Source organism: Lutra lutra, chromosome 13 (assembly GCF_902655055.1).
Source record: "Lutra lutra chromosome 13, mLutLut1.2, whole genome shotgun sequence".
Lineage (NCBI taxonomy): Eukaryota > Metazoa > Chordata > Mammalia > Carnivora > Mustelidae > Lutra > Lutra lutra.
Genome location: NC_062290.1, coordinates 91,068,032 through 91,080,091, shown reverse-complemented (window position 1 = coordinate 91,080,091; position 12,060 = coordinate 91,068,032). Strand labels below are relative to the sequence as shown.

Below are 12,060 nucleotides of genomic sequence, written 5' to 3'. Positions count from 1 at the left end.
CATTGGAAGGGCCAGTTGATACGTATGTGTGTAGGCACCAGGCAGAGACCGTTGTTAGCCTTGACTGAGGAGCAAATTGAAAACCTATGAATGAAATATTGGTCCCTGGCAGACTGCTCAGGAAAAAATTGGTGCGACTTTTGGGGCTTGGGGGTTTGTTGAGATTTGCTTCGGTGAGCAGGTTACGTGCCTCTCTTCCAGCCTGTCCTTCCTCCGATGTTCGTGTGACAGCTGGGTCAGCATCCTGCCGTGTTTGCCCAAGAAAGTGCCTGCTCTTAGTAACACCGTGGCCGTTTATACAGAAATCATGAGGCTACGTAAGCCACCCTTCCTCTGGAAGAAATGACTAGCAGATTAGTCACTGGGAGTTCCTGACCTTCCGTGCTGTAAATGCCGCAATGAGCAGTGGTCTGAGGCTCTGTTCTCTCAAGTTCTCTCGGTGACCTTTGAAGCTGCTCTCAAAGATTTGATAAATTACCATAAAATAGCAGCTTATGGCATTTCCTTCTTAAGTGGAGGAGGGTTTTTTGTTTCCTTTGGTGAGGTATGGCCGTGAAGAAAGTGGACCAGTCTGGCAGTCCCACGTGTTGGTGGGGATATAGAGCAGCTGGGACCCTGACAGTGGAATAGCAAAGTGGTGAAGCCATTTGGAAAACCATTTGGCAAAATCCACAAAATTAAATACAGTATATACTCTGTAGTTAAGCAGACTGTTCACAGAGAGCGCTTGCATGTGTTCCAGGAGACAGGTATGAGAATGTTCATAGCAGTGTTGTTTCTGGAAGCTGAAAACAGCCCCGTGTCCATGGAAAGTGAAAGCGTGTACATATATTCCAGTGTGCTTAAATGTCAGACCTACCTCTGAGTGAAAAAGCAAAAATATGAGAATATGTACAGTGCATTTCCATTTATGTAAAATTCACAAAGCTGTAAATTAAGCTATACTTATAAACTGTCAAAAAAAAGTAAGGGCTGAGGGGCACCTGGGCAGCTCAGTAGGTTGGGCGACTGCCTTCCGCTCAGGTCATGATCCCGAACTTCCAGGATCGAGTCCCGCATCAGGCTCCCAGCTCTTTGGGGAGTCTGCTTCTCCCTCTGACCTTCTCCTCTCTCATGCTCTCTCTCACTCACTCTCTCTCAAATAAATAAATAAAATCTTAAAAAAAAAAAGTAAGGGCTGATAAACACAAAATCAGAATCATGGGGAGGAGGGGGTGCCTGGGGGCTCAGTTAGTTGAGCGGATAGCTCTTGGTTTCCACTCTGGTCCTGATCTTAGGGTCATGGGATTGAGTCCCGCACTGGGCTCCGCGCTTATGGCGGAGTCTGCTTGGGACTCACTCACTCTTTCTCTCTCACTCTCTCTCACAAGTAAGTTAATCTTTAAAAAAAAAAAAAAAAAATCAGAGTCACGGTTACCCGTTTTGGGGACGAAAGATGTGATCACGAAGGGGGCATGTGGTAGCATCAGTGGACTTGAAAACTTTCTGCTTTTAGAGCTGTGTTGTCTGATATGGCAGCCACCATCCCAAGTACTCAGTAGACACAAGGGCCATCACGTGGGACGATGCAGATACAGAACATTTCCATCATTGCTGAAAGTTCTGTTTGATAGGCCAGGTCGGTGGATGGATGCGTTTAATTCTAAGTTGTGTGTGTGTGTAATTTTTCAAAAATTTGTTTTAATTTCAGTATGAGAAGATCTCTAAAAACACACGTGTACAAAATCGGAAGTATAACTAAGTAAGAAGTCAGGGACTAATAAGAGAGTGGTTGATGAAGCGACGTGAGACTCCCGTAGTGTGCGAGCTTGGCATTGGCCTCTCGGCCAGGTGATTGATACACTTGAGGGACTCAAGAAGAGGGGCAGGAAGTGAGTGTGTGCGCATGTGCGTGTCTGGTGCTGTTGGCAGGATTACCCTAACAGAGACGCCACCTGTTGCTTCCTCCCGCCCCGCCAGCTCTGGTCATTATAGTACTCTGTCAGCTCGAAAATGCACAGTTTGCGTGACCTTGCAGGTCCCCTGAAATCTATGTTGTTGACCCATTGTTTCAAGGAAAAGATGGCAAGCAGCCTCCGAGTCAGAATCTGTCCTAGTTAGTGCTATCTTCTATTTCCAGAGTTGAGGAGGTCCGTCCCCATTACGAAGAACCAGCTTTCTCCGCTTGATTTAACACCTTGCGTGTTAAAGGTAGGTCTTCCTAGGCTATTCAATAGCCCAGGAGAGGCATTTCTTGGCGGGTGTGGTTCTTTCTTTAAATGCCGATAGGGATTCCCGGCTGTGCCTCAAGACAGACTAGAATTTCAGGCCGAGGTCGGAAAGTGCGGGAAAGTGCCGTCATACACTTCTTGCTTCCAGCTTGCGCTCGGGAGAAGGTGCCCTTGGTTGGCTTTTGGGTCATGATCAGGGCTGGCTCCGTGAGTGCAGGAACCTGAGAGGTTTTTGGGGGGCCCACCGTGCGTCGCTTGCCTACCCCAGTTCGGCCCTGTTGTGATGTCAGGTGGTGAATCTGGCCTGTTCATACAGCAGCTCAGGGTTGCAGACGGACAAAGCGGAAGTTGGTTCGGCCAGCCCAGGTCTCTGGAGGTCTTTGACCAGCGGAGAAACCATGCATCCTGCCTAGACTTCCCCATTTGTGTCTGCTTTTCTGGGTCTGCTTTCAGTCTTAGTTGCGTGGGTGGAAGTCCCACGGATTAGGACATTACTCTACCATCCCCCCTGGCTCGGGAACCTGCCTGGTTAGCACTGTGACTGTAGGGACACTGAGGCAGGCAGTGGAGACGTGCAGCCACAGAGGGAAACAGATTGAGACTTCTGGCCCATGCTAGAGGAAGAAGAGGATGGCATTTCTAAGGCCCTCAATTACTTAGGGTCGTTAAGTTAAAAAAGTTCAGTGTTGCAGAATAACCTGATTCATATGGGAGATGAGAATTCATCTTGAGTTTGGTCAGCCTCGCTGCCCTTCCAACTAGTCCAGTCTGGTCAGCTCCCAGCACAGAGGCACCAGGTGCCCGGCACCTGGATAAGACCCTCCCTGCGTTATCCACAACCAGTGCCTCGCTTATTCTACATCACGTTGGCCATCTCAAGGACAGCGTCATCAACCTTGTTTTCCGGAAAAAGGAACCTAAGACTTGGAAGGTGACTTTGAAGTATTTTAACCCAGATAGTCTGACTATAGAGCTTACCCTTCTAACCCCCGCATGTATGATCGGACCGGTGACGTCATTCTGAAGTATAAAGAAGGAAGTACAGACTGTTTGGGGGACCTACCCTGCTTGGGTGGGGAAGAAGAGGCAAGGTAGAGGAGGACGGAGGAGCCACACCATGCCAGTCCCCTGCTGTGAATCCCAGGGATGACCGTGGCATGTAAGGGCAGGTGCCGAGAGCCCCTCCGTACACTGTACTGAGCTGTTCCGTGTGAGGGGAGAGGTGCACCAGCTTCCTGTAGATCTCTCTACACCTCTGGGGTCCAAGAAGGGCTTCCTGCCAGCAGACAGCTGCAAAACCGTGTTTGGCTAGACCTCACGTGAACGAAGGTCAGGCTCTGGCTTTTCTCTTTGGTCCAGAGTGCAGTGGGCTTCTAGATAGTTTGCAAAGAGCAGATAGTTTACCTGATCCTGCCTGCCACCCGGAAGGTCTTTGTCTCTCTGAAGCCACAGGCAGTAATAGACACGGTGATAGACCTGTAGCACAAGGTCCTATGTCATTTATTTGGAAGGGTGTTTTAATAGTAAACCATTGGAAAAATGGAAAGGGGGAGGTGCCTTGGGACACCTGGATAGCTTGGTCAGTTAAGCATCTGTCTTCCGCTCAGGTCACGATCCCAGGGTCCTCGGATCAAGTCCCACATGGGGTTCTCTGCTCGGTGGGGAGCCTGCTTCCCCTCTCCCTCTGCTTGTGTGCTTGCTTGCTCTCTCTCTCTCTCTGATGCATAAATAAAATCTTTAAAATAAAGAAGGGGGGTGCCTTGTAGTTTTAAAACTACAAAGCATTTATTTTTCTATTGCATAGGATCATGTTCTGTCCCCTAATTTTCAACCACTTTCAAATATTTTCTGTAAATTTCAGGTAGTATCAAAAGAAGCAGTCTGCTTTGTGGGATAGTTCCTGATTGGTTGGTTGAATGTTGAGTGAATGTCTACTGAGCATCTTTTATGGGCCTGGTACCATGTTTGCATGGGGGATGCAGGCATGCACAGGACAGGTGTGGTCCTCAGGTGAGTTTGCATTCTTGTGAGGCGACAGGCACATAAATAAATCACATAATAAGATGGTTTCAGACCTGGACAGCACTGAGGTAAATGGTGAGATGAAGGAAGTCCTCAGTGGGTTTTTGCTTTTTATAAAAACAGCTTCATTGAGATATAATTCACATGTACAGTTGGCTCAAAGTGTAGAATTCCGTGTATGTAGTAATTTACTGGGGTTTGGTAAAACCGTCACCAGATTCTAATTTTAGAACATTTATGTCTGCCCCAAAAGAAACCTCATACTCATTAGCAACCCCTCTCCTTCTCTCTCCCATTCCCTCATTCTTAGCCACTAATCTACTTTCTGTCCCTATAAATTTGCCTATTCTGGACGTTTCAAATCAATGGAAGATCCCGTAAGTGGTCTTTTGTGACTGGCTTCTCTCACTTTGCATAATTTTATCAAATTCGTCCATGTTGTAACAGGTCTCAGGATTTCATTTCTTTTTATTGTCAGGCAATACTCTGTTGTATGGGTATGTCACATTTTATGTATTTGTTCACGGACATTTGAGTTATTTCCATCTGTCAACTCTTATGAGTAATGCTCCTGTGACCTTTTGTGTACGAATCACGTGGATGTGTATTTTCATTTCTCTTGGGTATATGCCTAGGAATAGAATTGCTGGGTCGTCCGGTAACCGTGTTTGATCTTAAGAGGAACTGCCAGATATTTTCCACAGCTGCTGCCCCATTTTACATTTCCAGCAGGAGTGTAGGAGGGTTCCAGCTCCCCAGCCATCACACACTTGGTTATTACGTGTCTTTTACTATACACCGTGGGTTTGAAGGAGTAACTTGGGTCGGTTTTGGCATTTCCCTGATGACTAATGATGTCGAGCATCTTTTCATATGGTTATTGCTCATTTGTGTATCTTACTTGGAGAAATGCTTTTTGAAGTCCCTGGGTCATTTTTAATTGGATTATTTGTCTTTTGTTGTTGAATTGTAAGAGTTGTTTGTTTTCTGTATGCAGGTCCTTATCAGGTGTAGGAGTGCAAATATCTTCTCCCATTCTGTAGTTTGTCTTTTCATTTTGTTCTGGTATCATTTGCAGCACAAATGTTTTATTTTTTTTTTTTTAAGATTTTTTTAAATTTATTTATTTGACAGAGAGAGATCACAAGCAGGCAGAGAGGCAGGCAGAGAGAGAGGAGGAAGCAGGCTCTCCGCCGAGCAGAGAGCCCGATGCGGGGCTCGATCCCAGGACCCTGAGATCATGACCTGAGCCGAAGGCAGCGGCTTAACCCGCTGAGCCACCTAGGCGCCCCAGCACAAATGTTTTAATTGATAGATAATATCATGTTAGTTTCAGGTGTACAACATAATGATTTGATATTCATAGGTGCAAGACAGTGGCCACGGTAAGTCTAGTTTAAATTTCACCGTTCAGTGAAGTCCGATTCATTTGATCTTTTGTCACTTGTGCTTTTGGCGTTCTAAGAAACCATCACCAAATCAAAGGTCACAAAAAGTTTATCCCTAGGTTTTATTCTAAAAGTTAATAGTTTTAACACTTATGTTCAGGTCTTTGATCCATTTTTAATTAATTTTTGTATATGGTGTGAGGTAAGAGCCCAGATTCGTTCTCGTTCTTTTGTATGTGAAATGTCCAGTTGTGTCTGCATCACTTGTTGGAAAGAACATTCATTCCTCCATTGGATAGCCTGCATCCTTGTTAAGAATTAATTGGCCGTAGACACATGGCCAATTTATTCTGGACTCTCAATTCTATTCCATTATTCTATATGCCTATCCTTATGTGAGTACCATGCTATCTTGAGTACTATAACTTCTGAATAGGAAGTTTTAAAGTCAGGAAGATGAGTCTTCTAATTTTATTCTTTTTTCCACATTGTTTTGGCTATTCTGTGTCTCTTATATTTCCATGCTTATTTTAGGATTAGATTATCATTTTCTGCAGAAAGCCATCTGGGATTCTCCTCGGGATTATATTGAATCTGTAGATCAGTTTGGGGAATATTGACATTTTAATATTAGTCTTAATTCGTGAACGCGGTATGCTTTTGTATGTATTTAGATTTTCTTTCCACCATGTTTTATAGTTTTTAGTGTGCGTCTTGCACTTCTTGTGTTAAATTTATGCCTAAGCATTTTATCCTTTTTTTTTTCAAGATTTTATTTATTTATTTGACAGACAGAGATCACAAATAGGCAGAGGGGCAGGCAGAGAGAGAGAGAGAGAGAGAAGAGGAAGCAGGCTCTCTGCTGAGCAGAGAGCCCCACATGGGGCTCGATCCCAGGATGCTGGGATCATGACCTGAGCCGAAGGCAGAGGCTTTAAGCCACTGAACCACCCACGCGCCCCTAAGTATTTTATTCTTTTTGATGATATTGTCAGTGGGAGCTCTTTGTTTGTTTTTGTTTTGTTTTTGTCAAAGTGTAGTTGATACGCAGTGTTACACTGGTTGCAGGTGTAGGACCCAGTACGCCAGCGTCTCCACATGTTAGGCTATGCTCACCGCAAGTGTAGCTACTGTCTGTCACCAGACGGCGCCAGTACCATATCATTGATATGTTCCCTATGCTGTACTTTTAACTCCAATGATTTATTCTTTCCATAACTGGAAACCTGTGTCTCCCACTCCCTTTCCCCATCTTCCCATTTTGCTCATCTTCTCAACCCCTTCCCTCTGCCAACCATCATCATTTCCCTGTAGTATAAATGGAAGTTTTTTTTTAAGATCTTATTTTATTTTATTTGTTTATTTTTGAAAGACCCTTGAGAGAGTGTTTGAAGATTTTATTTATTTGACTGAGAGAGAGAGAGAGAGTACACACAAGCAAGGGGAGCAGCAGAGGAAGAGGGAGAAGCAGGCTCCCCATGGAGCAAGGAGCCCAATGAGGGCTCGATCCCAGGACTCTGGGATCATGACCTGAGCCGAAGGCAGACTCTTAACTGACTGAGCCACCCAGGTGCCCCAAGATCTTATTTATTTATTTTAGAGAGAGAGGGAGAAAGAGAATCCCGTATAGACTCCACACTGTGTGGGGAGCCTTACATGGGGCTCTGTCTCACGACCCTGAAGATCATGACCTGTGCCAAAATCAAGAGTTGGGCACTTAACCAGCTGAGCCACTCAGGGGCCCCTAAATGGCAGCTTGGTAAAATTTCATTTTGGAACGTTCATTTCTACTGTATAGAAATCCAACAGACTTTGGTATATTGATCTGTACCCTGCGGTTTATTAGTGCTAGTAGTTTTTTAGTGAATTGCTTGGGATTTTCCATACACAGGGTCATCTACAAATATGTCCTCCTTATGTCCTCCTTCCCAAGCTAGACTACTTTTGTTAGGTACTGGAGTACGATATCGAGTAAGAATGGTGAGAATGGACACCCTGGGCTTGTTCCTGACCTTGGAGAGAAACCATCCAGTCTCACACTATATTCCAGGGGGTTTGAACACCTCAGTGCTATTTCAGTCTCTAGTGCCAACTCTGAGGCTTTGCCCATGACACTTACTGCTGTTCCCTAAACCAACAGAAACGAGGAGGTTGACTCAAAACCTCAAAAGGAGGTTGACTCAAAAATGTATGACTTTCATTCCAGTTCATACATCCTGCACGTCCATGATTCTGCTTTGGTATTCTTGCTTCTTAGCCAAGTTCCCTTAGACTCAGCTCATCAGACAGAGTAAAGAGGACGCTGGAAATATTGGCAGATTCTTTTTCCATAGCCATTTTGACTGCCTTTGACTTCCACAATTCTGAACAACCTAATTTAGATGGAAATTGCAGAAATTAAAACACGTAAGCAGAAGTGTTTCAGTAGATCCGTCTTTCCTTTCCTTTGTAACTAAACAGCCAGGGAAGATTTGTTTAGGGACGATGCTCGTTTCTGCAGAAGGTCCGCGGAGCACAGCTTCTTCCTACCCTGCTTCTAACCATTAGTCCTCTCCTTGTTTTCAGACTCTCAGCGTTCTCATCTCTCCTCCTTCACCATGAAGCTGAAGGACAAATTCCACTCGCCCAAAATCAAGAGAACGCCATCAAAGAAGGGAAAACCAGCCGAGGTGTCTGTGAAAAATCCAGAGAAGCCTGTGAGCAAAGTAAGCCAACTCTCTCTAGGTGTTCCTCCCGGCCTTCGCCTCCTTCGAACAGTATGAGTTTGTGCTGTTTTTAAGTTCATTCCCTGGGGATTCAGCTTTCGGTGCCAAAAACCTGCTCCATAGCTACTCCATAGCGTTTGTGCTGCCGGGCAGGGACTGTCAGCGTCCTTGCGCAGTATGAGCCTATAGGATGGTGAGTGTTTGTCCTGTTAACCAGAGTCGAGTTCAGTCGGCTAGAACAGTTTTCCTCCTCCAGATGTGTCATCCTCTGGGCGTGTAAAACTGCTCGGCGCACTGTGTCTACACCCCATGGTGCTGCCTCCCTGCCCCAGATGGCCCCATGTTGCCCTAGCACACGCACACTTAGAGGGAGGCGTGTGACATCCAGAACTTCCTTCATTAGGCTTTAGGGCCCATGCTCTGAGACACGCCAAATCCTTAAAGCCCGGCCAAGGATGTCCTCAAGCACCGGCAACCTGAGCAGGGCTGGCCGGGCCGGCCGTGTCAGAACAGCGGTAGACGTTCACCTCCCCCGCTTCAGCCTCAAACGGCCATTTCAAGCTCTGTAGGAATCCAGGTTTCCTCTCTTCCAGGAGGCAACAGACAGATTTCTACCAGAGGGCTACCCTCTCCCCTTGGATCTGGAGCAGCAGGCAGTAGAATTTATGTCCACCAGTGCTGTGGCTTCCAGGTCTCAGAGGCAGAAGGTCAGTGTGACGCTAAGAACAATTGGGTTTGCCTTGCCTTCTACTGCAGAATCCTGGGCCGTGGTTTTGGGGCTGGAAAGAAAAAGCTACTGCACTAGCCTTGTGTTCAGTTGGGCGGCAGCTGTGGGCCTCACTGTTCAGGAAACAGTCCAAGGGGCCTTGGGTAAAATGAAGTTTATCCAAGCCCCTGTGGTCTTTGGAGAGAGCTCAGCATTCTGTGACGAAAGCGTGGGGGTCCTTTCTGGGGTTGTTTGGGTATACTGCTTGGGTCCGGCGGGTTCTGGGGGAGGTGGGTGAGCCTCAGCTCTCCAGACCCGCTCTTCTTTCCTTGAGCTGCTCAGGGGATGGGACTCATTAGGGAGGAGCGTCTGCTGGGAAAGGCGCTGTGTTACACATCTGCGAGACTGTGTGCGGTGAGGACACACAGAACCAAGTACTGAGAACCGGGGACACCTTTTGTGCTGCTAACATTTGTCCAGACTTGCCTTAGCCCCCCTGCTCGGTGCTTTGCGCTCACTCTCTCACTGAACACTCACGGCGACCCTGGGAGGTGGAAACTTACCTTGCAGAAGCAGAAACCGAGGTTGTAGAGGTAGGAAGCCTTAGCCACTGTCGCGCAGGAAGAGGTAGTGGAGCTGAGGTGAGCTCGGGCCGCCTGACACCCTCGTCATTGCCTGTGGGGCACGGCGCTTCCTCTTTATGAAAGCCAGAATCGATGTTGGAATGTCCTACAAATCCAGGTGGCGACTCTCACACACGAAACAGAGAAGCAGAATTAACCATAGTAATGTAAAATAAAAGGAAGCCCATAGACAAATGCATCCAAATGCTCCGGTGCATGTCACACCTGCACTTGGACACCGCCGGCAGATGCTGCCCCATTACGTAGACACGTCGCCCTTGACTCGTGGAGTGTACTTATATTTTTGTTTTTGTTTTGGCCAGAATATCGTAAAATTCTAGTTAAAAGTGGAGAACATTAAAGTCTGAAGTCCAGAAGTCTCTTGCTGAATAACCCTTTTCCCAAAGGAGGCTGAAGAAAGTCAAGTGTTGTTTGTTTGACAGATTGATGAAACCCCGGACTGCAGCGGAGTAGGAAAACAGAAGACTTGGTGTGCAGCACAGTCATTTTCTGGTTTAGTCTCTTCAGCAACCTCTTGGAGCTGAGTTTGGTTAAAAAACAAACCAAAAACAACAACCCCAAGCAGTGTCCATGGCTGGGTAGCGTAGCGCAGGCAGCCCGGGGAAGAGCGGCCGTGTCCTGCTGGTCCCCTCTGATAAGAGACTGTCTCTCCACTCCGTTCTTGGAGCGGTTCCCCCTTTCTTCATCTCTCCGAGAGATGGCACAGGGGCACATTCAGTGTGAAAGTGTCCTTCACTCGGGGTGAGTTCCTGCAAATCCCAGGGGACATTGGCAGTGTCTAGAGACATTTTTGGTTGTCAGTACTAGGCTGGTAAAGCAGGTGCTGCTGGGTCTGGTGGGTACAAGCCGGGGATGCTGGTGAACGTCCCACACAGTCCAGCCCCCCTGCAGCAGCGGAGTAGCCACCGCAAGATGTCCGTAATGCTGCAGCTGAGAGCCCGTCCTGTGGCAGGGGCTGTAGGTATGATCTTCACCGGGGAAGAGAGTTCCTCCAGGTGTTGGTTGTCATCCTTTAAGAAGGGTTGATTTACCCTGCTCTGCCCCACGTCAGCTGCCCAAGACCGTGTGAGTACACACCTGATTAGTAGAAACCCACAGGCAGAAGTGGAAGTGCCGGCGAATCTGCCAACACGTGTGAACTTAGAAGATGCTGTTGGAGAAATCTGAAAATACGTTTGTCATTGGCTCTCATTATTATTGATTACTAACTATCTCTCTTACCTCTTAGAGAATATTTCTATATATGTTCTCATTTTAATCCCAGTTTATATGCATGGCATTCTGTGTTTGTTGATTTTATTTTATTTTTACTTTTTTTTAACTAGATTCCACACCCAACGTGGGGCATGAACTCATAACCCTGAGATCATGAGTCGCATGCCCTACTGCCCGGGCCAGCTAGGCGCCCCAGCATTCCCTGTTTAAATACTGGGGAACTGCAGCTCAGGAGGTCACAGATTCCGATTCATCTCCAGCTTCCGGGGTTCTCTCTCTGCCCAGGCCCTGTCCTGGGTGATTCTACACTCTTTCCTGTTTGCTCCTCACTGTAACTGTGTGCAAAAGCTTCTTTATTGCTCATATACAGAGTCTAGGCTCTGGCCCAAGTATTCTCCATCAAAATCTGGTTTTATTTTATGAACTACTTCCATGTGCTTTCTCACTCACTGCCCCACATCAGGCTCTGTAGGTCACCCAGGTTAGGGATTAGCCTCCCTGTTTTGCAGATGAGCCTTGAAGCCAGTGGTCCCCAAGCCCAGCGGTGGCTTCGGGTCTAGGCACTCCCCCAGCACCACGACCCTCAGGCAGTTGCTGGGTTTGTGGATGGACAGTGGCGTCATCCCCGGTACAGCCAGGTAACGTCAGCAGAGCCAAGGCTCTGGGTTCCCAGCTCTAGCACGAGCTCCGTCTGGGTGTCTCACTGTAAACTCTTCTGACCGCTGGCTGCATTTGCAAGACGAGGAGCTGTTCAGAGGCGGAGGGGCTGTGAACGGACCGTGCTCAGAGGCTGATGGTTCTGGGAGTGCAGTTGGCTGGAAGCCCAGCGGATGGGACCTGACGCTGCTAAGTTGTCAGCTCCTTTAGCAGGAGTGCGGTGCAGGCTGGCGCTTCAGTGGCTCATTTGATCTCTGCAAAGCACCGGAAGATTCTTTGTGCTCAGAAGTGCCTTCCTGCCCCTTTTGGGTGCCCCCCATCTCCAGGTCAACCCCTTTCTCCCTGGCAAACCTGATGACACATTTTCTCATGATGTTTCCTGCCTCCTCCCCATCTTTCACCATCCCTGGCTCCAGACATGTCCTGGTGTGCTGAGATGGGCAGGGCTGTGGTCAGGGCCCTCTAGCCAGACTGGCCAGTCGGGGTTTCAGTCACACTGATGTCTGGATGTGA

The 12,060-nt window shown here is 47.5% G+C and overlaps 1 protein-coding gene across 21 annotated transcripts in view; it reads left to right on the top strand.

Moving 5' to 3' along the window:
* RAPGEF1 (Rap guanine nucleotide exchange factor 1) overlaps positions 1-12,060 on the top strand; it is a 136,327-nt gene that overhangs the window by 59,669 nt on the left and 64,598 nt on the right. For 16 of the 21 annotated variants that reach the window (XM_047701258.1, XM_047701257.1, XM_047701269.1 and 13 more), the window contains 2 exons: positions 8,186-8,325; positions 8,919-9,032. In XM_047701258.1, coding sequence (XP_047557214.1) covers positions 8,186-8,325; positions 8,919-9,032 — 254 coding nt within the window. Of the gene's footprint in view, positions 1-2,166; positions 2,191-8,185; positions 8,326-8,918; positions 9,033-12,060 lie in introns of those variants that run through there. The other 5 variants (XM_047701265.1, XM_047701270.1, XM_047701253.1 and 2 more) reach the window with 2 other exon arrangements.